The 27,294-nt window shown below is 34.4% G+C and overlaps 1 protein-coding gene across 3 annotated transcripts in view; it reads left to right on the forward strand.

Moving 5' to 3' along the window:
• The window catches only part of LOC110455877 (receptor-type tyrosine-protein phosphatase epsilon-like), a 58,588-nt gene that overhangs the window by 23,270 nt on the left and 8,024 nt on the right, over window positions 1–27,294 (forward strand). The window contains exons 5-17 of one of the 3 annotated variants that reach the window (XM_021506287.1): window positions 191–292; window positions 6,273–6,359; window positions 7,568–7,660; window positions 15,348–15,440; window positions 19,645–19,740; window positions 20,720–20,815; window positions 21,042–21,137; window positions 21,337–21,454; window positions 22,852–22,967; window positions 24,252–24,427; window positions 25,074–25,161; window positions 26,423–26,499; window positions 27,060–27,096. In XM_021506287.1, coding sequence (XP_021361962.1) covers window positions 191–292; window positions 6,273–6,359; window positions 7,568–7,660; window positions 15,348–15,440; window positions 19,645–19,740; window positions 20,720–20,815; window positions 21,042–21,137; window positions 21,337–21,454; window positions 22,852–22,967; window positions 24,252–24,427; window positions 25,074–25,161; window positions 26,423–26,499; window positions 27,060–27,096 — 1,275 coding nt within the window. The remainder of the gene's footprint in view (window positions 1–190; window positions 293–6,272; window positions 6,360–7,567; window positions 7,661–15,347; window positions 15,441–19,644; window positions 19,741–20,719; window positions 20,816–21,041; window positions 21,138–21,336; window positions 21,455–22,851; window positions 22,968–24,251; window positions 24,428–25,073; window positions 25,162–26,422; window positions 26,500–27,059; window positions 27,097–27,294) is intronic. The other 2 variants (XM_021506290.1, XM_021506288.1) reach the window with 2 other exon arrangements.

Below are 27,294 nucleotides of genomic sequence, written 5' to 3' on the forward strand. Positions count from 1 at the left end.
AAGCATACAGAATATAAATATTTCGTGTAGGTGTATGATTACTAAGTATTCTAACCGGCCTGTTGTGCACACTGTTGCGTTAATGGATGTACGTTTATGTATATATGTACACTTAAAATAGTTCAAAAGTGGAACTTTAGATTACCTTGTACAGTCATTTAATAACATCAAATCTAACCTCGAATTTCAGACGATTGCGCTGCTGGATATTATAAAGTTAGTGAAATTTGCAGTCCATGTGCGTCTAATTGCGCAGGAAAGAAATGTGAGGGTCTTACGGGAGCTTGTATAGGTAGGTGAGACATTATTACTACATGTGTATTTTACTTATTTCACACATGCATATCACACGCATCGTTTTGCATTGGTCGAATTTTGCATGAACTCTAGATCCGGGTGCTTAAACATAGAATACACATTGCTGATACTATGATTAATTTCTGTCGTCAAGAATTACTGTCCTTCAACTTCTATATGATTTCATGACAGGTTTTTAGTGGGAGTGCTATCATATCATTTTAATACAAGCAACGCGCTTTTTACCATATCAATACTTTCATTAAAATACACATGTATTTGTTATCCACATGGCTATGTTATTTCATCTGACAAATATAATACTCCTTGTAAATTTTCCGATCAGTTTTGAAAATGACTTATATGCTTTGTTTAGAAATGATATATCCGTTATCAGAATATCATGTGATACAAAGTTTTTTTCTTTTATGATAATGTATATTGACTGTCAAAATAGCCGTCGATAATCATGATGACATGCTGTGCATTAATTATCATGCCTTTTCACACGATCTATTGTTAGCTTGAAACGTTCCCAATTACTTTTAACAGCATTTTCTTAAAATAGCAAATATTTCAGAGTACTGCGTTTTGTTTTACAGTATGTATGACATTCTGTTGATACAAATTATGGTGACGTGTACTTTATAAGAGCGTAGCCCTTATGTTTTTTCGTCCGGAAGTAGACGACCAGTGGGGAAACCGGAAATGTATCCTTGAAGCAAAGACAATAGTGTTTCAACCAATACATGAACATCTTCATATAGTGAAAACAATACTCATGTTTTATATTTAATACAAATTGTGAGTGAAAAAAAAAACAATCACATAAATTATGATACTAGTAGGCATGAAACTCCGTTCAGAGAGTATCATATTATGACGTCACAAGCACGTCACACTCTGTCGGCCTTCATCGGTTATTTCCGGAAGGATGAAAAATAACCGGAAAATCTTGGAGTTGATGTCGGTTGCATTTATCGCGTGATCGGGCTGGTGACCGGGATTGAATCCGGCCATCTTTGTGAAGACGAGCGTGCTATCCACTGCGCAACCTGATTCAACATAAACGTTACACAAAAGAACAAAAAATCAACTTGAATAGTTTTGACTGGAAGAAAATGGCGTCATTGATGCAAAAATTATATTGTGAATACATTTTTACCAATAATCAATGAAACAAAAAATCTACACACCGGAGACCGGGGCAAGTTCGGCCAACCCTGATATTTTTGTTTTTGAGCTAATATTTACAACTTTAAGGATCTTAGCAGTTTAGTTTTAATGACGAGGAAAATTACTTTTGATAGAGTAGAAAGGAAATCATGATCTCGCTTCAAGTTATGCGAACGTTCTGATCACATAATTGCTACTTTTTTACGGTCAAATGTAACACGTTTACAGCTTCAAATGATATACATAAAAGCCAAGTCAAGCACTCACTACTATATTGCTGTACGACAAGAATTTAGTAAAATATCAATTTGAGCCCGGACAGGTTCGGCCAATGATACCGGGACAAGTTCGGCCCATGTAAGACAAAAAAGTGGTAAAATTGGCGGTAAAATCTGACGTTGCATGCTTTATGACGTCATTATTAGGCTGATTCCAATGGGGGCCGAACTTACCCGAATGCCTGTCCGAACTTATCCCATGGCGGACTTATCTCATGTTCGGCAATCCGATCTTCCGACAGGGAACATTAAATAATGTTCAAAAACGGACGTGCTGTCATACTTCCCAGAACGGACTTTAACAAAAATTGGCCGAACTTGCCCCGATCTCCCCTATTGTTATGTCGGTCTTAATCTCGTTAGAGCTTATGTTTTATTGTCATTCCTCGACTCGCCGAGTTTAAATAAAGTTGATCTTATCTCATTCTGGAAGTAGTTTTCTGAATCAGTAAATATCAGAGATCAACAAAAGCTACGCTCTCATAAGGCTTTGCCTTTTCATATTATACACGAAATGCATATAAAGATATCATGCCGCTAACCTACGTTCGTTTTTACTTATTACAATGTAGCAGGATAAAATTAGCATTGTTGATTTTTCTTCCAAAGCAAAAGTTATTACCTTTCCGTTAATAATCAAACTCAAGATATAAACAAAAAAAGGAGTGAAAAATTTATTTTTTCAACTTGCCTTGTAGAATTTGATGATTTACATAATGTTACGCATATCCCAATGGCCCCTTTTATAATGAAAATATTTCTTATCAAATTTTAGTACTCTGCTTTTGCTATAACGGTAATCTTTTGGTAATATACTACTTTATAAGTGAATTATAAAGTCGTTTGGCATACTAAGTGACGTAATAGATCCTATCAATTACGTTGAAAGCACATGTATTGTGTTATAAATGCCCTTATAGAGACGCACGCACCTCTACAGACTAAGGTGATAACTGTGAGACCGAATCCCCCGTGGTATAATGAAAATCTCTGCGTAGAAAAACACAACCGTAGAAAAGCAGAGACATTAACGAAGGGCCAAATTGAACGTTCACCAACAGATTTATAGGAAACAATGTCGGTTAGTTGGTTCACTTCTCATTCAGTCAAAGAAGGCGTAGTATTCGGAAAGAATCGAAGAATGTGGTAAGGATCATAGACAACTTTTTAGACTCACCAAAAACATAATGGCTCAGAAGGGTGAAATTATCCTACCAAGCTGTAAATCTAAAAAAGACTTGACAAACAAGTTAAGTGATTACTTTCTGGAAAAAAATCAGCTCGATCAGGAAAAATATTGCCGAAGTGAACTCTACTGCTGATATGATATCTCTGTCATGACTGATGACATTTAATTTGATGGGGAACCATTGATAAAGCTCTCACCAACAACCCAGGACGAGTTGCAATATCATCATGACCTCACAACTGAATTCCTGTGAGTTTGATCCACTGCCTACAGACCTATTAAAGCAATGTCTTGAAGCAATGCTTCCTTTGACTACCTCACTTATGAACAATCATTGGCTGAGTCAAAGGTTCTATTGTGTTCAAGAAGGCACATGTTAGACCAATGTTGGAGAATCCTGGAATGGACAAGGAGGAGTTGAAGAACTACCGCTCAGTATCAAATCTGCCTTTTCTGTCTAAGATCTTGGAGAAGGTTGTGCCCCGGGGATTAGAGGTTCATCTCTGTGCAAACAGTCTTCATGACAACCTGCAATCGGCCTACCGCATGGAAGACTCTACTAAGACGGCCCTCATACGTGAGCATAATGACATAGCTTCTGCATTGGATAACAAGTGCAGAGCGGTGCTTGTCATGCTGGACATGTCAGCTGCATTTGACGTCATCGACCATGGCATACTTTATAAACGTCTGGAGTAGTCTTATAGAGTGACTGATACCGCACTATTTTGGATAAAGTCTTATCTAAGTGAACGACGACAGTGTGTTCCCATCGGATCTACCACCTCACATGACAAAGTACTAGATGTCGGGGTTCCTCAAGGGTCGGTGTTATGACTACGAAAATATTGCATGTACTCCAAACCGATCGGAGAGATTTGTCGTTGCCATAGCCTTCGCTATCATTGCTATGCTGATGACACAAATGTACATGGACATCAAACCACAGGTCAGTTGGTATACAATTTCACAAAATCTGGAAGCTTGCCTGACATATATTAGTACCTTGATCAGGCAAAGACGGAATAAATCGTCTTTTCCTCAAAGTGTCAGCAAACAATGGCTCTCCAGCTCAAGGTCGGTGCTAGAACTATTGAGACTGTCCCAGCTGTTAAAAACATAGGGGTATGCTTTGAAAGTTCACTGAGCATGGAGAACAACTGCACGCTATTGCCAAATCCTGTTACTACCAGATCGGGAATATTGGCTGTATCCGGCAGTTTATAACTGCAGATACATGCAAGATGTTGGTGCATTCACTTGTTATATTTCGGTTAGATTATAGTAACGCCCTGCTCTGGGGTATATCTGACAAACTAACTAGCCGTCTGCAGAGATTTCAGAAGCACCTGTGCTATATTCATTGCACTGGTGACCTGTACGATACAGATCGCAGTACAAACTTTTGGTGTATACATACAAGGCACTGAATGGAACAGCTCCACAGTACCCACAGGAGCCTGTTAGCCTGTATCAGCCGTCACGATCACTGCGGTCAGAATCATTTTTGTGTGTCCCAAAATCTCGTACTGTGACCAATATGAACTGGTGCTTTGGGAGGATTTCGGGGTCACGTTGTGTAATAGCTTACCATCTTCTATTAAAAAGTCAAATACCCTGGCCACATTCAAGAGGGACATCAAATCTCACCTCTTCACGTCTGCATTTTAGGCTTTTTGCAAAGACGTCATGTAAATATTACCCTTTATTTATTCATTAATGTGCATATTGCGATGATTATCTGCTTGCCTAATGTATAAAAGTGATTGTAAGCCTTTGTTTTTGTTTCACAATTATAACGAATACTATAATTCATATGTTGTAAAGCGCTTTAGAGTAATCTTACAAATTATATAGGGCGCTATATAAATGTTGTATATTATTTTAAATGTTGTATATTATTATTAACATTACCTCTGACCCAGTCGAACAATTATTCGTTATTCGTTGGATTCTGCTTTCATGACAATTCGTGGATTCCCTTATGCATGATAATAGCGTAAACATGGCTTCAACCTGCGCCTGATGTGATAATTAGCAGTCGGTAAAATGCTTCGCAAGGTTATAATTAACAATGATTTCAGTCATTGCAATTTAAAATCTTTTTATACCAATATACTCATAATATTTATGAAAGTGTTTTCTTTCGGAAAATATTTTAATTCTTTTCGGTTACTTGCACATACAAACATGATAATACTGAACATATCAAAACACGAATCGTTTATTTGTAGATAATATGCATTATAAATTTGCAATAAAATATTTGATGATTGAAACTAATATATTCATTTTCTATTTCAATTCATCCAAACAAAAACAATTGGTTTCCGGATAAATATATTTCACAGTTGGATTTCAGAAATTGTAGAATGGATGACATGTAAAAGTCTGTATTGACAATATGATTATAGTTAATGCAACTCCATTTTCATTCCCTCTCAATTTGCAAGTGAACCTTTCAGTGGAAATACAATGATTTTTTTCCATATCTTAAAAATGCTTAAGTTGTTTTGGGTAAATACAATTTCAGCATAACAACAATATCTTTAAAGTCACATTTTTATACATACGATATCTATGTGAATACTCCAGCTTTGGTTTAAACTGTTCCACTGTAGATCACGTTCACGTTCATCTGGGAAACATTGCAGTGAAACATCTGTATGTCATTGTGGCTGGGGATAACACCCCTTTCTATATGAACACTGAAACAATGGTGACGAACAAAAATACAACATATGAATAACATCACAATTCCACTCGGTAATTGCACTTAAATTGGTCGACAAATGTCATGTAAGGTGATAACATATTACTGAGTGTTATATAACCAAGGTCGGAATAAATTCATATTCAGTGTAAACTAAAATGACATTTATATTAGTTTCATCAAAATTAGCTTAGTTAATTCGGACATAAAGTATTTTTCAGACTGAATGCCGTGGCTGTTCATTGAACAAAAATATATTGTATCTTGATCGTTATACATTGTCAAATATTTTCAAAAGTCAATTATCAAATTAAAAGAACACAGACTTATGTATTTTACTGTATTTCAATAGTAGAGTCAATGACCATTATAATGTATTTGTTAAAACAAACAGTAGAAATTGGTCAAACACATATTTAAGGTCGTTGATTTTATGTGAGAAGCGTATTTTGCTTCCTCGGGAGCAAACAATAGTTTTAATTGTACTTGAGTTTCAGTTAGTATAGGCAAATACATCATTTCAATATGAACAAGTTCGATTTAATTTTGATTGCGCACCTATTATATTTGAACATACAACATCGATAAAGGATACATGCATTTTACTTGTACCTTTCAGACGGCTGCACAACGGGATTTTCAGGCACATGGTGCAGATGTCCAGTAAACTGTAATGACACAAGCTGTCCTAATTACCAGTGTACAGGTAACCTCGTTATGTCTTTGGACGACAAATGATTTGGATATAATTTCCAATCTTTATCATTAATTATGTTCGAACAGATTGCATAAAAAGTTTGAGAAATCATTTTGCAGGAACAAAAGCTTTTAGATATTTTAGTTATATAGTTGCAATATTCAGACTTACTTGTTGTAACAGTGGAAGCATCGCACACAATTACCCGATGTGCCGTATGTGCACCATGTGCGCACGGTTTGAAAACGAGGTTTGGGTAGTGGGCGCATCATCTGGGAACGATAACAAACGTAGGCGTCCATGGCTAACCCACACATGGGTGTACAGTGGACAAACGATGTAGAATAGCAGTTGTGGTTGTAGTTAATTTGAAAAATAATTGCTATTTAACCTGCAATCATGATTAAATCATGACTTTAAAGTGTGTTAGCATAGTTTAGTTTAATCAATAAAACCTATATAATCATCATTTTAGAGTTTGTTACCATAGTTTGATAAGACCTATTGGACACGGTCACATACACGTATACAGATAAACCTAGCCGCCTTGTATCCGAACAGTTTTTTGCCAAAAAGTGAAAATGCCAGGTGTCACAAACTTTTTCAATACTAAAAGAATACTGTAACAAAAACTCAAACGGAAAGACAAAATCAATATTTGTGAAAATTATCAATTTCTATGTCTGCTTTCTGTTTTTACATGTGTTTTTTGCCCAAGGATTTGCCTATACATTTTTCTTTTACCCTTCTGATCACGTTTGAGTATCAAGTGACAACATAAAAGAATCAATAACTTTAAAAATATATACTATCCTTTGGATAAGTTATCTTTAAAGACCTATCAAAAGCGTGTTGTACCTCAAATGTTGCCTTTGATCGAATCCTGTTTATCATACATTATAACTCATGTATACGATTTCAGTTGTCGAATTTGATCAAAATATGTTATACTAGTTGTAGCATCAGTTGTATATTACATCACAAGACCGTGCTATTTAATAAAAGTATCAACTGAATATTATAAAGAAGTGTTGAGGTCGACTGGTCTATATTTAATCTTTTCAGAGCACCTTCTAGTTGATTATTTGATTTTATAGATTATCGATCAACGGAATATTTGCTGCATGCGTCATTACAAATATTTCATTTTGAGATGTATATATTTAATGAAGAAATAGATCTGTACTATATGATATCATATATGACAATATTTTCAGAATGTACTGGTGGATACTACGGACCATTCTGTACACCATGTCCTGTTGGCTGTAGCAATGACACATGCAATAAAACGTCAGGACATTGTTTTCGTAAGTAGTATCCATGGTGAATGATATATATAAGAAGAAAAAAAGTAAAAATGCATGGCGTTAATACAAGGGCGTACATGCAGATGTCTAAATATAAGATAATGCAAACTGATATGCATTCCAGTTAACGTTATTAAAAGGTCAACACCATGTAGTTCTGCAAATTATGAACCGAAATCAGTACTCTCTTACCATTAAACCTTTTTACACCAATGACGCAACCTTTGATATCACTGTTGCTGGCCTGAAAGAAAGCGCAAAAGGTGTTTTTGTGGAAGGAATCCGGGATATTCCGAGATAACGCACGTGGTCGGGCAGGTGACCCAATATTTGTTCTCGTCCGATCAGGGAATCGAACCTAAACCATAATAATGAAAGGCTAGGACGCTTTTCTCTGCGCCACCCGATAACTATTTTATCTTGCTGGAATGTATTACCGGGATTTTTTTAACTTACTTTTAATCATCCTCGATAATCCAGTGGTTACGTTCACTTTCAAAATTGAGCAAAATTGAAGACACGTGGCTGGATAATTAGTTGGTATCTGGAAAAAAACCCTGACCTTTCGTAAGGCTGATACCTGTCCTTTGAAGATTACGGAATAGCGACACCAAATGCAGTCAATTTTACCGCTATGCGACCCCTATATTTTTTTCATGTACATCAAAGTAACAAACTAGTCTTCTTGTCAGACCCGTACACGTTCGCTGTTCCACCTTGGACGCAAACGGTACGGAAGTGCTACGCAAAAGGTACGGAAATGGTACGCAAGTGCTACGCAAACGGTACGGAAGTGTTACGCAAACGGTACGGAAGTGCTACGGATGACGCTTACAAACGGTGATTCGTTTGTGGTGACAAGAACGGGTTTACATAAAAAGCGGAAGCATATACAATATCTAAAACGAAACAAACAGACCCGCAATGCATAGGAAGAAACGTCAGTAAACTGTAGGCTACGAGGAGGCACATAAGAATGTTTTAAATTTTGCCATTTCGTTTACATAATGGATGAGTGTGAAACAAACAGAAATGTCTCGTGATTTATAAAGATAAAGGTCGCTCAAATATTGGTACATGTAATATATCCATCACAAGGACCTAACGTACGCTAACAGATCAACGCGACACACAGATAATAATAAGTTATGGCCAGAAGTTTTTCCACCTGCTTACCGAATAAAAGATTGATTAATTTAAGGATCCAGTACCTCTATTTCTATGTTTTATATCGTCTTTAATACTTCTATACACTTTTAGATTTTTCGTAGGATTTGGAGACCGATAACGTGCTTAATTATTAGTACATGCAAATACATGCATCGGAGATTTGAAATGCATACAGTACATGTTTTACCATGTCTATTAATTAAATTTCATTCACAGATACGGGAGTTATTATATATTTTTTTTCAGTTTGAAAGGCAAGCTCGTGCATGTAGGAAACTATAATGAATAAGAAAAACAATATGTACTAAATATATGTACTTTTTGCATTCATGATATGCATCTCTAGTATTAATAAGAATATAGGTTTTCTTTATCGATCATAAAAATGTAGGTCTGAATCCTGGTACTGGAGAAACTATGACTGTCTGGCACACCCTGAGGGGTGTGTACTGCAGAGGGTATAGGGGTCTGATGTATGATGTATACATGTATATCTATATGAGGATGCTCACAATCTCTTGTCTCTAATTCCACATTAAAACGTTATGGCGTTGAGGGAAGATGATGACATTTTCCTTAAATTTCAAGTTAAGGAGTCTCCATAATTAAGTATTTTTTTCGCGAAACTGGTGATGGGGAATGGTACCGCACACAAAATCAAGTGAACATGTTTGCTTTAAAGTATACGTCTCTGACCGTTGTCAGACTTTTTATAGACAACGCCACAATAGATGAGTGGCAAAACTACATAACATTTTGTTTGTCTGTGCCCAATACATGTAAGTGCTACAATATTTCATTTTTTGTCATACATGTTCGTAGCCTCATCGCCTGGTTCAAGTTCAAGTTCGAGTTCTTTATTACTTTGAGTCGTTCGACTCACTAGTTACAAAGTAACAAAATTTATGATATTAACTGTGCAAAATACAAAATAACATTACACAACATTGCACACACTCACAACACAATTACAAGTGCGATCATATCTATTTATAATAATTAGGTTCTTCTCGAATTTGCAAATTTTATATATTTCCCTAAGTTCGTTATTTCTATTGTATTTTTCACACTCAATAATCCTTTCAATTTAAACATGCTTGGCTTTTTAATATAATAGGTTTTCAAAACAATTGCTCGCAAATCAGAATGACATGATCTTCAACATCATCTTAATTACAAACATTACACACTCGACGATTCAATGTTTTGATGTCGCCCTTTTTTATTTTATTTTTATTTTAAGTTATGAGAAGATATTTTGTTTTATTTCTTTCAGATATTCTTTTTGTATGGGTTTACGCATGTAGTTTTGTAGATCATAATGATCGTATATATATATATACAAATTTGCTTTTGAGGATATTCTATTTCTTTTCTGCACATTCTTCTCTAAAAAACTTAATAAACCTTTCTTTAATTAATTAATAAATATCGTTGTCGTTAATATAATATTCCCAAATATACCCTAGGCCAGGTAAATCCCAGCCTCTGATATATACTGTCCACTGTGTAACTTGCTAAAGGCGCTATAAATGGTACTAATTGGTCAGCCGTTAAAGGTCAATTATCTTCTCATTGAACCATGTAAGTTCATAGGTACACCAGCCCGGACCGCTTGACTGATTTTTGACACTTTTATAATTATCACACACAGATCTAGAGAGGGCACTCCGTTAACAAATTTACTATAGACAGAGACGTATTGTAATATATACGTCTCTGCTATAGATAACAATGAAACACACTCAGGAACTCAGTCACATGATGACAATAAAGTTATCTTCATAATGATTTTTTTAATGATTACTGAAAAATATCATTATTATCAATATTCTGATATGAAAAGTTTGTTACGTATTAGGGTTAGTATTCAACCTTGCTCGCTGATAACAGAACTCATGATAGATTATTTAAAAAAAAAAATAGATTAGTTTTAAAACAAATTATCTACATGAGAAGTTAAATATCCTAATAAGGGACATTTTTTTTTTTTTTATTAAATTAGGAATTCCAAGTAAAATATTAGTTTACCTTGGTTAAGGCACTGTTGAGAAATGAAATTGTGCCTGGGGCTGTCATTTCCTGATCGAGGGACAGCCAAAGTATCTTACCTGTAGGTTTTTACCTTGAACTGATTTACCTGTATACAGCTGTACGTGATGGATAGACAGAACTGGATTAATTGACATGGACTTAATTGCCTTGAAATCACAGAATGTGACCTTGATCAGGTACAGCACATCAAAATCCAATGTGATCACAGGTGAATGGTCAATGCATTATCACTGCCTATATTCTCAGTTATATAGTTATCATATTGAAAGAAATGTATCTGTCAGCGGGTGGTCATGTTTCCCCAACAACCTTTATAACGGCCACTAAAGTTGTGTATACCTTCAGCAATGGACAGGTCTTTACCACATGGCCAGCTGTATGCCTGTTATTTAAATTACTCCTAAGGCATAGCTGCTGGTGTGGGGAACACACAGACAGTAGGCCCATGGGAGGAGGGTTGTTACGTATACGTCCATGTATATGTAAACCGTCATTTTTGCGTTTTTTCTTCAGACTATTATGATAGTTGGAATAATTTTCACGTAATGCGGTTTATAATGATTTCGTTTTTTACAATTCGTTTCGACAAATATATATTCCGTAACCTTTATAGCAGATGCTCAGTATATGCCACCTTCTGGATAGACCCGTACACGTTCGCTGTTCCAGGTTTCCAACTCAAGTAGTTATGGTCGGAGTACCGGTGTACATCTCAGGGAAATTAATATGTATCTTCTGTATGGAAACAGTGTGACATCATATAGGGATATTGCACTTACATGTAACTTTTTGTTGATAAAACAACATCTAGTTGTACAGCAATCGTTTCTCATTTGTTATCCATTTCGACTTTCATTTATTACTAATAATACAAATAACGTGCAAAAACAGGGCATTGTTGCATTATGAAAGATGTATCATGAGTGTTTTAGAATTTAATTTGATTTTCTTTATCAAAAAGTGACATCTAATCCTATGGCAGTTTCTATAACCAGTAATCACCTGGTAACTGCAGATACACCATTTATAACAACGTCAACGGTCATTACATAGGTTAGACCAACTTCCCCTCCATCAAATTATATTACCTTGTTACCAATAAGAACGCTATCGGCTATATGATATGATAATCACCAGAGTCACATTGAAATAGAAACAGTAGCCATCTTCGTACATTGTATACTTTCCATCTACATTACAGCGATCAAATGTGTTCAGACAATATCTCAATCTAGTTTGAATAGCCAATGGGCCAAGGATATTGAAAAATCGACAGATTAATGCTGGCATGACGCGCCAACAATTTGTTAAAATGAATAGCATTGACCCTTTTGCAATGTTGTATGAGTAAACTCACGGACTATCAATATTGCTCATAGTTCATTTCATAAATAGTAACGGCTACATCAGTAATATCAGTGAAATAACAACATTTTGTTCCTGTACATATTGTATAATTACATAATTGATTAATCGGAATTGTAAGTCATCGACGATGGAAAACAGATTGAGATGTATGACATGTATGACTCCCCGCAACGACGTTAGAGGGAAATACTGGAATCAGCGTGTCCGTCCGTTCGTCCGTCCGTCCGTCCGTCCGTAGATACAATTTGTTTGGACAACTCCTAAAGTGATTGACAAATTTCAACGAAACTAACCAAATATGATAACTACCACCTGACGTTATGCATCCAGGAAATATTTTTTCATTCTGCCCCCCCCCCCCCCCCCCCCCTTTTTTTCAAAGTTATGGCCCTTTGTTGAAAACATCCTGAAATGTTTTGTCCAGACAATTTCTTTTAAAGTTATCGATCGATTTCAACAAAAGTTTCCAGATACGATAACTACTACTTGAAGTTGTGCATCCAGGTATTATTATTTTTATTCTGGGTCTTTTAATGGAGTTATTGCCCTTTGTTGAAAAGTGCTTTCCCGCAAATCTTCTCCAGAACTACGGACCCAATTTTGATGAAAGTTTTAGCACATGATAACTATCACTTGAAGTTGTGCATCCAGGTATTATCTTTGTTCAATCTGTTCCTTTTTACGGAGTTATGGCCCTTTGTTGAGAAATAGTTGTTCAGACATCCCCTCCAAGACTATGCGGCCAATTTCAACGGAAGTTTTCCGAAACCAAGTATTTTTTCCAACCATTTTTAATGCAGTTAGGACCCACTGTTGAAAAATTCCTTGTCCTGATCACTTTTCCTAATCTACTGGGCTAATTTCAAAGAAAGTGTACAGATTTGATAACTGCCCCCTGATGTCGTGCATTAGGATTTTTTTATTTTTTTTTATTTCGATCTTTTTTAAAGAGTCATGGCCCTTTGTTACAAGCCTTTGTCCTGACATCTCTTCCTTAACTACTAGGACGATTTCAGCAAAACTCGTTCATCTAGACTAACAAGATTTGGTTTGCAAGTATATTTTGGCATTGTGAGGGTGTACAGGAAGTCTGTCAGTGACCTATATTCTTAGCTCAGTCAATAAAGAAATGATTACTGGTGGGAGACTATGGATTGCATTGCAATGCTTTGCCGAAGTAAGCATTTAGCTTACAGTTCTGGTATAGTAGCGGGGTATAAGTTAGCTGTTGGCTCACTGTTCTAGTTCACAGATGATTATTAAAAGCTTACATAAGCGAATGTAGCATAATTGAGTTAATCACTTCGTCACTTGCTGAATTAACACGAATGCATCAGTTAACTGGTTGGTATGCACATTGCTACTATGAAAATGATCATTTTCACGTCCAAATAGTGGGTTACAATAAAACGATTCATGTGGCATCTGACATCACTTTCTTTGCATCTCATACGAGCTAGATTAATACATGATATATCTTCATTGTCTATTATTCCTTGATTGGTATATCAAGTACATAGGTTTAAAGGCATCATTTAAATAAACGCAGTAAACTTGAAATGTTAATGTTATCTTTTGTTTTCACCTATGACTTATAGGTCAAATAAAGCATAGGGTCCATCAATTAAGATATCTGTTAAATTCCTGAAAACAAGTTTCAAACGGGGATGCGAATCAACATTCGTTGGAGGTGTTTGCATTTCTTTGTAATTTTCCCTGTTCTTAATGTTGACTTAAATGTTTTTGTGCCACTTTTTATGATCACTTTAAAAGGCAACATTTAATACTTTTCAAAAACGGCATTATTTTTTGTTAATCAGTTATCTTCAAAATACCTTATATATAATTAAAATACAGCTTCATTCGATGTTCACTAGGACATCATGTATATGCTGTTTAGAGTACGATTTGACTAACATGTATGCGATTGTAATAATTGAATGTTATCTAAATTAGTAGTACCAGTTGCACGCAGAATCACTAACCCGTGTTATCTCACTAAACGATAGTTAAAATATGCCGAAAGAGTTGTTTTTCTCTCAACACGTTCCATTGGACATCATATTCGAAACCTAGATTATCAAACAAATTGATGTTAACTAATGTAATAATTTATAATATTTTACATTGAGTTGTACAGACCTAATAAATATTTCAGTCTTCATCAATAACACCTAAAACCAAATTTAAATATATGTGCGTTTCCTGTTTCGGCTCGGCAGTAAAAACAAGTTATTTTACTTTTTTTATTTCATTTTTTATTTCTGGTGAAATTATATGTTTCTGATTTAAAAAAGCATGAAAGGAACCAAATACATATGTTGTATTCATGTAAAATAAAGGCACAAATAAGCAAATCCCTGCATTCCTAGTTTTTGTGTTAAACAGGTTCAAACGACATATTAAAGTAAATAATAATTTGAAGAGCCTAAATATTTAAATACGTATTGACTAACGCAATTCACAGTAGTGCTGCTATCATTGTTATATTTCTAAATGATTTCCTACTGCTGGAAACTAGTTTTTAGAAATCCAATCTCAACTGATGGTCACCGGTGTTACGTCCTCTTTTGTATTACTGATACTTTTTCTTCTAAATTTCCACTGCCACCAGTTCAAATTAACTGAAAAACGAAATAAGTACATTCATATTTACACTATATTTACAACTCATGTTTTTTAATCAGTCATAAAATCTACAAGTCTTCACCATTGTAAACTCAATCGCTCCACTCTGAACTAATCTCTAACAATAAACTGTTGAACTACACAGATAAACTACAGCTAAAACTACTATTATGAACATCCTAATTTCCACTTAGACTCTAACTTTCTAACTCTCTTCAATATCTGTAGACCTCTCAAATTGGTCTCACTTACTCAACCTCTTTCCTCAGACTTCTCAATTCAACTCTTTCTCAACCTCCTAAGCTTAAATATCTTACTTTCTGTCCCTTAGCAAAATCCTGCTACATTGAAAATGTTGTAAAAACCGATAAATTGTGCAAGAGTCGGTATGAAAAAATACGGTCGGTCGGGAAACAGGAAACACAGCTTTATTTTTATTTGGCCTTATATATGACAATGCTTTCAGACTGTAGTGATGGATTCTACGGACCAACCTGTATACGATGTCCTATTGGCTGTAGCGCTGACACATGCAACACAACGTCAGGACATTGTTTTCGTAAGTTGTATTCATGGTGAATGATAATTTTAAAAAAACTCTGGATTCTGACCTTAAAATTGCATTTGATTCTTTAACAGTTTCAAAGTTTGGTAAAAATTAATTTGTTGATGCTATAACTTTTGTTCCAATAAGAATTTTCGGTATTAAAAGTGTCAGTAGTAAGTAATTCTGCAAACGTGAAATGTAAATCAGTACTCTGTTATCAAGAGGGGTTGTTTGACTGGAATTTCTGGAACCTTCTTTTCATCTACATTATGGTGCTTATCGATTGAAAGATGTATTTTCACTGCTGAAATACGAGCAGATCTTGTGTTACGGAAATCGACCATTTGTTAGTTCCCCTTGTCTGTTGGGTCAAATTAGCTTTCGCCATGGAGTGTTGCCAGTCGTACGTGTACGTCCGTCGTCCATGTGAATAAATTATTATAGCCTAATGTCATGATAGATAAAATTGTTCAGGATGTGTTGCTGAAATTTGTTCCGTCCATAAGGATATTTTTGCGCCTTTAAAAATCAGGTGAAACATGAAATTAGAATATTTTTCATATTTGTTTTGTTTTCATCAGTTCAGAATGAACGAATGAATCTCGTGTGATTAATTAGAAAGTCAACATTTAAGTTTGATAATCTCAATTCCACCTTACAAAATCGAAGTAAAACACTTTTGTTTTAATAAACATGATAGGAAAGCTATAAAAATAACTATTTTAACATTTTGATTGTTAAGTTATACAAGTTTTAGGTTTGTATATATATTGATGTACGCCCGAAAGATTATGATTCCCCGTTACGTAAGATTTAGATCAAGAGAGAGTATGTGTGATCATTATCGATTGCTATTCGTGGTGGAGACGAGTTTAAGGTGAGTATATATATTGCTGTACGCCCGAAAGATTATGATTCACCGTTACTTAAGATTTAGATCAAGAGAAAGTATGTGTGATCATTATCGATTGCTATTCGTGGTGGAGACGAGTTGAGAAAAAACATGCAAAAGTATGGGTTGATGTGCTTCCTTAGCACCTGAAAAAATAATACTGCTGATTAAACTTTTGTCTTACCCAACATTTTTGCCTAATACCTAATTATCATGTAGATCATTGGATGAGGTTTGGGGACGCTAATAAGTAGAAATTAACACCAAGCATTTTGTTGAAAACATGCACTATGGAATAGCAGTAATATTAGTTTTGTTTGTTACCCTTGCATTTTCGGGGAAGGAATCAACCAATCCCTCATTGCTAAATTAGACCGCTATCTTTCCTATCCCCAGATAAATCTTTTGCATTCTGTTGATGATTTAAAGGCTCTCGTTTTCATACAAACTGAGCTATTGAACATAATATCATTAAAAAATTGAATTGATACATTTGAAGGGTGTATTTTGTGTTGAACAAATTCCCTTCGTATCAGGTTAATGACTATTAGAAAATAAGAAATAGTATTTAGAGCATATCGGAACATATGAACATATGTCAAAATAATACCGTTTATCTACATGGAATGTTTATTGACATCAATCTATTTACCTACTAACCAACATTTTCCGAATGCAATAGTCGATTTCATGGCAGTTTATGTAATCAGTCCCTGGTACATTTTTTAACTGTAGCAACGTTTGTAACATAGACAACGGTCAGTGCATAGGTAAGTCAATCATTCCTTTCATCTAGAATGATTACCTTGAAATAGCAAAAGGTACAGTGTGTCAGTCATAAAATAGTAACCCATATTCGGGCTTGGTCTATACGAAACACCAGTATAGTAGTTTTTTAAATAACTCATTTGTTGTAGTCACATAATTTATTTATGTTTTAAAAGTTTAACACTTTTCCATTTTTTTCCTGTATATCTACTGATGTTTTGATTACTTTTGTATCTTTTTGTACTAATGATGAGTCTTCAATTTACTAAATGGCCATATGATGCAGGTACTGTCTTTTTCGTTTAGCTATTTGTGTTGATTTAATAAATATTATTATACATGTACATTGTATGTACTTCCTTAGTTTACACCTTTAATTATACTTATAGGGACCGCAGAACCAAATGATTTTCCGTAGACGATAGTGTTAACGTTTACCACTGTCCTGGTTACATGGGGTTATCCTCACTGGTTCACCTGCCCTCATTTTGTAGAATGTCATCTAACACACCTGTAGAAAAAAGTTTTTAAAGTTCTAACTATTTGAACTCTTTGATATGGGGGCCGCCATTTTGTATTGAAAAAACATACTTGATTTTTTTTATATACATTTTACATCTATAATATTGCTCAAAACACACATAACACTTTTGAAAATTCTGTCACCTATATATCCAACAAGCAGGCCCCGAGGCATTCACGTTCCTATCAAATCTTCTGCCCAAAAGGGAAAAACCCACAATTTATTCCGTGGTCCGTATAACAAGAAAGTGCTTTACTTTAGGAAAGTTTTACATTACATAAGTTTATACATTGAAATAAAATCGTCTCATAAATACTGTAATATTCCGCATAGGTAACCTATTTTTATGCATCTATAATTCATTAAAACATTATATGAAAATGATCACAGATAACTTATCTTAAACAGGAATAACCTTTGTTCATTGCGATGTACAGATCCAAATACCTGTGTGTAACATACGTGCTAGTGAACCTTATTATAGACGCGTTGAAGCTAAATCAACATAGAAATAAAGTTTACTAAATTGTGAAAATAGAGAAGATTGAATACTGTTATGATGAGATATGTAGTGCACGTTACTTAGCTGCAGACACTATGTGCTATATAGATGCCTCGTTTGTGCAGTAAATAATCTGACCAATTTATCGTTACACAAACCTGATTGCCCATCTATAATTGCCCGATGATAATGTGTGAAAAAGTTAAAGTTAGAACATCGAGATGGGTACTGACATGATTCTTCTCTTTTTATACGTCCATCTCGATTATGGTATACCCTCAAGCTTTTCGGTGTCCGCTCAACATCTTAAGTAACTATTAACCGATTAACTTCAAACTTGGTAAGAAAGCTAAATGCTATAACATTTCACCTTAGTTCGATACCTGTTTTATCGGGTCATTTGTTAGAGAGTCATTGACCTTTGCTTTTTAAATGCAATGATTTTGACACTTCTCCACTAAATATTTTTAGTAATAATTGATCATTCTCATACATTAATTTTGCTGTTGAAATTCATCATATTACCAAAAATATCATCCATTCAAACAATTCATCTACAGGACTATTTCCAAATCTAAATCTATATTTGTTTCATATTGCATTTGTTTAAAAGGCTATGCAATTGTTATAGAATTTTAGATTTTATAACAACACAACCTAACCCCCCTCCCCTCTCCCTCTCTAGAATGCATTTATTAGGAACTGTGCTGCTGAATTTATCTGATCTGACAGTCCTTCTATTCACCAGTTGATACACATTTTACAGACAACGGCTCAGGAAGCACTCAAGTCTATTTTGATCACGTCAACTTCTTCCGTCTGAAGATTAAGGTCTATAATATGTGAGAGATTGTGCAGAGGGCTGCTACATAGATATTCAGTACAATCAAAGAATAGTTTTCTTGCACATGAACTAAACAAGTTGAAGGTACCATACCCTTACGCTTTAATTATTCCAAAATGTAGTCTGCAGTTACTTTCAGATTCTTTTTATGAGTGGGAAGAGGTACATTATTACCATCAGAACATTCATCTCTAATACAAATTTATTAAACCTCAGTGGTTGCTGGTCTTGTGAATTTATTAAAAAAAGTTACAGCTTGATCATTATCTATTCACCAAAATCAAATAAATAACTGCACTCTTTTCGACAAAGTTAGGGACGTGCGTATCATGTTTTCTACGTACTCTTGTTTGAAATTAATACCAAAATGGCCAAAAAGCATACGATTTTAACGAAATATGAGGCAGTATCATTATTTTTTTTCATTATTCAAATTGTTCTTTAATAATGGATTATTGATAAATGGAATAACCCCCTCCTCTCCTCCTCCAAAAAATAAATAAAAAACCGGACGTTTATAGTAAACCGTATACATATTTTCAAATGATATGTCTGGAATATTAAACTCCCATAAGTTGTTTCTTTTTAGTAGCCATATGTGATACAGACTAATACAGCTGATATTATTCATTGTCCGTTTTCTTTTTAATTCTTTGTCTCATACAATTTTGTTGTTTTATGCTGCAGGTTGCACATCTGGTAGCTATGGAAATACTTGTAATCAGACGTGTCCATCTAATTGTAAAAATGACATATGTGAACAACTGAACGGTGAATGCACAGGTTAGTGGAATATACGGATTCAGTCTAAATCTATGTACATGTACATTGTTATTGCGTATTTTATGCTGAGTTTGAGGTAAACAAATACTAAATACACTTTTCCACCACTCTTTACAATAGTAAAATAAACAATGATATTCTCCATTATGGAAGAAGGATATACAATGTATTACGGATACTCTAAAACAGCACAGGGTAGGCATGGTGTTCATATACATGTTGGCTTTATTAAGTGAGATGTTTATTATTTCATGAATCATTATTTTGAATAAACATGGTTATGTGTTGGTATTGTTCGGGTTGAATATGAATGCACGATACAGGTAGCAGTATATCCATTTCTGGACATAGGACTACAATGTATTGATCAAGTAAATCAGGGCGATTTTAATCGAGATTCAGACGATTGTCCGTAAATTACCATCAGGAAGTTTTGCTGTATTTTTTTTGGTCAGTTAGAAAACAGAGATGAAAAGCATGGTCTGAAAGGATAAAATTGCTTTTTCTTGATTATTTAAATCACTCTAGAATAAATTTTGTTTCAAACGTTTAATGAGTGATGCAGGTACTGTGAGTTTCTTAGCTTCACTGAAACATTGAATTGCTCTGAGTTGGCTGTCATAGGCAATTTAAAATTAATCAACTAGCATTCATAATTTATACGATAAAGAAACATCTGTTATGTATCCATACCTATGCGATTTGAGATAAGGTCCGTTTTTACTATCTTTTAACTTTCCATAAAACATTGTTATTTTCGACTAGTGCTTTAGTTGCTTTGTAAATTGTGTCACCTAAGTTATAAGTTTTATTTCTGGTTCTTGGTCTTCATCAAATATACATTAACTATTATTTGTGATACAAAATGATTTGTGGCATTACCCATGATGCATTTGAATGACGATGTGACAGTGTGTGAATCGTGCGTAAGATAAAGGACTATGAAAGAAATATGCTATAACCTTATTTTATTTCACAGAATGCGTCCAAGGATTCCATGGCAGTGTCTGCAGTCAGGCGTGTCAAACCAATTGTAAAATCAACATTTGTAACATGCAAGACGGAGTGTGTATTGGTAAGATTTTTTTTTTATTGTTTTGCATAAGCTGAAACAACTCCAATTTATCAAATGAGAGAAGAAGTAATGCTGCTGATGGCCGATAAAGACGCAAAGAGCCCCCCCCNATATTATATCTTGTTTACTTTTAGTAGAAACGGATGTGACAGTGTGTAAACCCTACGTAATAAAATGGACTATGAAAGAAATATGCTACAGTGTTTAATCTTCTTTTATTTCACAGAATGCGACCCAGGACTCCATGGCAGCGACTGCAGCCAGGCGTGTCCAACCAATTGTAAAAACAACATTTGTAACATGCAAGACGGAGTGTGTATCGGTAAGATAGTCTTGTTGTTTTTTGCTGTTTTTATTTGTTCTTGTTTTGCATTGGCTGAAACATTCCAATTTATCAAAAAAGAGGAGAAGTAATGAAGATTGATAAAGACGTAGTGAACTCCCCCCCCCCTTCCCCCCTCCCTGCCTTGAGTATACACATAAGGATGTTTTTACAGATATATCTTGTTTACTTTTGGTAGAAACGGAGGCTTTGACAGAAACAACCAATACCAAAGTCGGAACATATGCAGGGGCAGTAGTTGGAGTGGTTGTCGTCATTGCTTTCGTAATAATAGTGGTCGTCATAGTCCTCAGACGGTAAGTATCACACCCTACGGTATTTCCGACAATCGTCTTACCAATTGATTTATCGTGAACCATTGGAAAATTTCTCGATAACTGTCTGTAAGTGCATTTGTCAGTATTCGACATCGATCACTAAAATCGTGATAATTGCATCAACTGCGACAAGGAAACACTGGGAGAAACAATGATGTCACTATTATTATTAATAAGAAGTAAGTCGTCTATGATAGCAAGGTTGCAGGTAAAGATCCAGGTAAACGATTGATAAACAATTGTGTTTGGTGTCTTCGATTTAAAGTTCAGCTTCACGCGACTAACGTTGTCAATTTGTTACTCAAAGACGGCTCATCGTCAGAGTAAAAATGACAGATTAAGGACGAGTCTCGTTTTGATCTCTTGTAACGGATTTTTGTAATATTTGACACAAATTATGATTAGTTTTAAAACCAAACACGCATCTGAAACAAGTTACAAAAACTAGGTATTTTGCGTTTGTAAAACCTATTTTTTTAATTTAAAAAAAAGACCAATCAGTGGACATTTTGAAAAGTGTATTTTTTACGCTGCATGAAAGGACAAAATTACACCCTTTTTGACACTTTAATCGTCATTGTGTCGCATTAATTGTAGCAATTTCCATTTTGCTGTTCAACTTTACAATGTTCAATATGAGGGTAATAATATGCAGCAAGATGGAAAAATATGTACTATTGGTATTTGATTTTGACCACGAAAGAAAAAGTGAGAGCCCCCCCCAACACACACACATAAATAATAATGGGATACAAACGAAGCACACAGACCCCCATGTTTGGCGGTGTTTTAGAAAAACAAATGTATTTTTTTTTGTTCCATTCAATATTTTTGAAAAAAGTTTGATAGCAAAACTATTCATATTAAACGTTAAATCAGCAAAATATTGAAATATCACCAAGAATCAGCAAGGTCCCTTCTTTTGCAAAGGTTAAGTAAATATGCCTCCCATTCGAATGGGAGGAGACATGCTATTTTAGTACTGGTTCTTCTGGTTATTCAAATTCTTTTAATAATTACATTCATGGGCCTTACTTTCTAAACTATTAAAAACTGCATCAACCACAGATAATGTGCAGTGTATCATCAATAGGTCGCTGTGACTTTTACATCAAAGTCAAATGTCAAATAAGTGCATTTTTTAATAGAGGAGACATGTGTTTTTTTCACAAAAACAAATATCTTGTGAGGTTTGATATTTACTACATAGCCTATTTCGATATGTTTACGAAATAAATGTGTAATGATATTTATACCTGTGGAATAAATTGTTGTAAACTGTATTTGTAGTATACTGGTTCAATACATGGTGCGTTGGTCAGGACAACAACTAACAGTGTTGCTGAAACATTTTTGACAAATATTCCACTTTTCAGAAGAACCTTGCAAACAAAACAACATGCAGAGTACGATGATGACCCAAAGAATACGTCATCCCTGCCTCTTGCCACATCAGGGCGCAAAAGCCATAAGACATCGAAGACTGCAATGCGTAGGTTTTATATATTAAGAAATGGAATAAGTGTCCACAGACAGAAAAATTGACATGCATGCACTTGCAAATATGGCATACCAAAACAGTAAATAATTGTTTTGAAAAAATATTTCAACCTTTAAGTTAAACAGAGGTGTTGCCCCTAATGTGTAGATCAAATTGAAATATCAAGGTTTGTTTCATGTCACGAGTGCAATAAGTCTAGTGATCAAAAATAAGCAAAAGACAATCACAATTTCTTAGATAGAGTCTATGGTACGTTATGTAATTCGTTCATTTACATAATAAGGATGGTTTTAAGTAGGCCTTCATGCATTATATTACCAACTTATTCATAATAAATCCTATCAAGTTTCATATATGTACATGTACTTGAAAACATGCATACTTGACAACATGCATAATTTAACCAGCTTATTCATAGAAAACCTTCTCAAATTTCATGTATGTGTTTTTACTTTCAATATAATAATAATGATACTTAATGGTAAAAAAGAACAAACATTTCTAATCTTGGCATGTGATAACCGGTTTGACAGGTAATGCGCTTTTTATACCCTGAGAGACCCACACTAGTTACTAAGCAAGGACAAACTAAAATGTCGGCACGTACTTCCCTAGAAACGTTAGTCGAAATAGATGGAGAAGATCTCAAAACCAGATTTGTTTTTGTTTTAATCTCAGTTGAAAGCTTTTTAACTTGCACTCTCAGCTTTAACTCATCAATATGACAGGTATTTGATAATTTGTAATTGCTTTTTAAATTGTTTTGTTCATTATTCCCATTTTTGCCAATTCCTGTTCTTTCCATATTTATTTTCTTGGCGAACACACATATATAAGGATATGGATAATGGTAAAAACCTCTTTTGGCAACAGACATAAGGCCTGGTGGCTCGCTTTTATATTTATGTAGCTCTTATTAGTTACTTTTCAAATTGTGTACATGAACAAACAAACAAACACTCGGCAAACTGTGTGTCTTCTTACCACTTGAAAATTAATTTACTCGAGGTAAAGACACATGATAGCATACCATCACTAGGGCAACTGCACATAACAGGCAATACATAAAGTTCATGACATTGTGTTAATATCATATATTTTTTTAATAGTAAATAACACTAACAGCTGTGTACAACAGTATTCATTTGTTATCTCATGTCATTGTGTTCAGCATTATGTATAATTGAACGATATTTTTTTTAAGATACTGATGTGACGGAAAGACTTTCTTTTCTTTGTCATCAGTTTGTTTCATTCTTGTTCCAACTCTTATAGCTGTTACGAATGATAAAACGATCGAATACATCAACGTCTGTGATGTCGGTAAGAAGGACGAAGAGGTAGTATATAGCAATATGTACACCTCGGGTGGTGTCTCTATTGATGACATCCGAGCAATGATACCACAAAAGTTGGAAAATGAAGAAGAAGAATTTAAGAAGGAATTCAAGGTATGGTGCAACTCTAATGTTAAAGAAAATTAAATATGTTTTAACTAATTTACATTTATTTTATATGGTAGATAAAACATTAAAACAAGCAGAATGCAAGTAGAAAATAAAAAAAATAATTGTTTAATTAAATTTAACGTTTGAACTCATATTTGCATTTTTTTTTTATACATACCAAAATGTTTCTTTAATGATATTTAAAATGATAATGATATTTGATAAACATATAAACTTGCGTCACACAGAAACGATGGAGTTAGATTACTCGTCAGAACGCTTTTAATTTTGTAAAAGAAAGGTAATGTAATCGTCTGGTAATATACTCAGTCTATACTCAGTGTAACGTTGTGCGATCCCACAACTGTACTACTTACAATGTATAAATGTTAATAGTGACATCCCTGTTTCTCCCAGTGTTTAATCGATATAAGGATCAGGAAGTAAATATTTGAGTTTTACTTTAACTTTGATTTTCAATTCTTTAGAGAATAAATCATATATATAATTTACATAATCATAGATCATGCACGACTTATGTTTATCAGTTGGGTTTTGTATCGTGCATTGTATATATATGATTTAAACCTTGAGATTTTATAGATAACTAATGTAAAAAGTGATACATTGTAATGTATATTATATACAGGAGTTGCCCTGGGGAGCAGTGCATCCTCACCTAGTAGGTGCCAAAGCATCCAATAAACCAAAGAACAGATTCAAAACAACATTTCCTTGTAAGTAGTTATATTGGAAATGGTAAAGAAACAGCAGTTTTCTTTAAAAACAGACATTACAAGAAAACGAGACACAGCTTGTTGAAAGTAAGCTTTATTCTTCTTTTAAGTATGTAAAGGGAATATAAAAGTTCACCTTTAACATGGTGCCCATTATATTTTGTGATCTAAATATTTCTTTTCTATTGATTTATCATTTTCCTTTAAAAAATCTTAGTTACAAAACCATCTGTTCTGTTACACAACAAATATATTTATATATAGTGTTATGCGTGTGAAATAATGGGGGAAACATGTCATCTTGTTTCTTCTGTCCTTTTTCAAACAACACAGCACTCTGCCTCGTCAAATCGTATTCACATTATATACATATTAACATTACCAGGAGATTAACCGATCGGTCATGATGAGCGGTCACTTAGGTTTTTCACAATGATTTTTTTAAAAACTCCTACATATCCCCGAAATTAATGTTTGCTTTTGAATAGAATGGATATGGATTCCATCAGTAGCCCAAATAAAGGTTGGTGATGAGTGTATTTGCCTAAATTCATCTCAGCTATAAGAATAGAGATAACGAGAATAAATTGTTTTAGATATGGTGCTATACCTCTCTACTTATGATGCTATGGTTATAAGGATGGTGGTGATATATCAAAAATGTCGTGTGTCCTCTTCTAAAACATTTGACTCGCGCACTTAGTACATGTTTAAACCAGGGGTACAGCAAGGGGTGCACGAGCATCCCACTGTCATAGTTGTCCTCAGTACATTGTAACTGTGGTAACTCAACAATACCATGGTATGTCAGTTTTGAGTAAAGTATTGATTATGTTTTTATCACTAATTATCAATATTAACCACATCAAAATCTTCCTTAACTTTTTGGGAAACATTTACAGAGGATTTATACTAAATGAAAAAGCAGTATTGCGTTCAACAGTCGCCTTTTCGGCAAATGCAATTTATTTTCTAACCTGTTCCTCTTAATTTAATAAGGAAACGGCATAATAAACCTTTTGAACGCATAGAGATGAACCAGTTGAATTGTCAGGAGGTGACGTCGATTTAAATTACAAAGCTTAAATACACCACTTTCTTTACGGCAGTGCAACAAGCATTTCTAAACGATTTGTAAACTACAGCATAGTTGTTGGTATGCTGGATAAGCCTGGTAGCTACCACTCAGATATCATATTCTTTAAGTGAAACATCTCACAGCTAATAACATTGGTTAAAAAGCAACGGTCTTTTATTTCAGATGACCATTCCCGTGTCATACTGGATAAAATTGGGAATGATCCTGACTCGACCTACATTAACGCCAATTACATTGACGTAAGTCAATAACGTATTTTCGAAATCGTATAAAGTATCATGTAGGGCCTTATGTATAAGACATTTAGGAAGTAAGCCTGTGTATATGTTTGTCTAAGAAAGAAACACCACTTTTTTGTCCAGGAATACATTACCACAGTTTTTGTTTCTTCAAATAAAATTTATGTCTTTCGTACCAAATGCTAAAATGTAATTGATGGATTCTTTTATGACCACTACAAAAAAATGATTAACCTGTTCAACGGACATGCAGTACATAGCGATGTTGCTGAACGGCGGCTGTGATGTGATACATGTACAATGTAGGATTGTCATAGAAATACAATGAATACTGTACCGTTATTGACTTGATATTGACTGTTGATAATGAATTTGAATTTATTGCGTAGGATGTATTGAAGGTATTTAAATATACTTTTGGTATATCTTTTATTACTGATCTCATAGGTATTTGGAAATAAGTCATGCATCTTAAATGTGTTTCGATATTACTTGGAACATTCTAAATGATATACAGTCAATCACAAATATGTTTATTTTCTTTTTATTTCAAATGATAGAGTACCGACACCCGCCAAGCTTATGTCGCATGTCAAGGTAATGTTAACGAAGGTTCTTCTCATAAACCAGCAAAAAGTAGACTATATTATGTATTTAATTTTGCCCCTTAGGACTCACACAACTAATAATTTATTATGTGTTATTACCAAACATTTTAGCTAATAACTTTAATATTTAAAGTTCAACACCAGTGACAACTGTCTAGATTCATCAATACATACCTTGCAAAGGCTA

The sequence above is a fragment of the Mizuhopecten yessoensis genome, unplaced genomic scaffold, assembly GCF_002113885.1.
Source record: "Mizuhopecten yessoensis strain PY_sf001 unplaced genomic scaffold, ASM211388v2 scaffold8393, whole genome shotgun sequence".
Classification (NCBI taxonomy): Eukaryota; Metazoa; Mollusca; class Bivalvia; order Pectinida; family Pectinidae; genus Mizuhopecten; species Mizuhopecten yessoensis.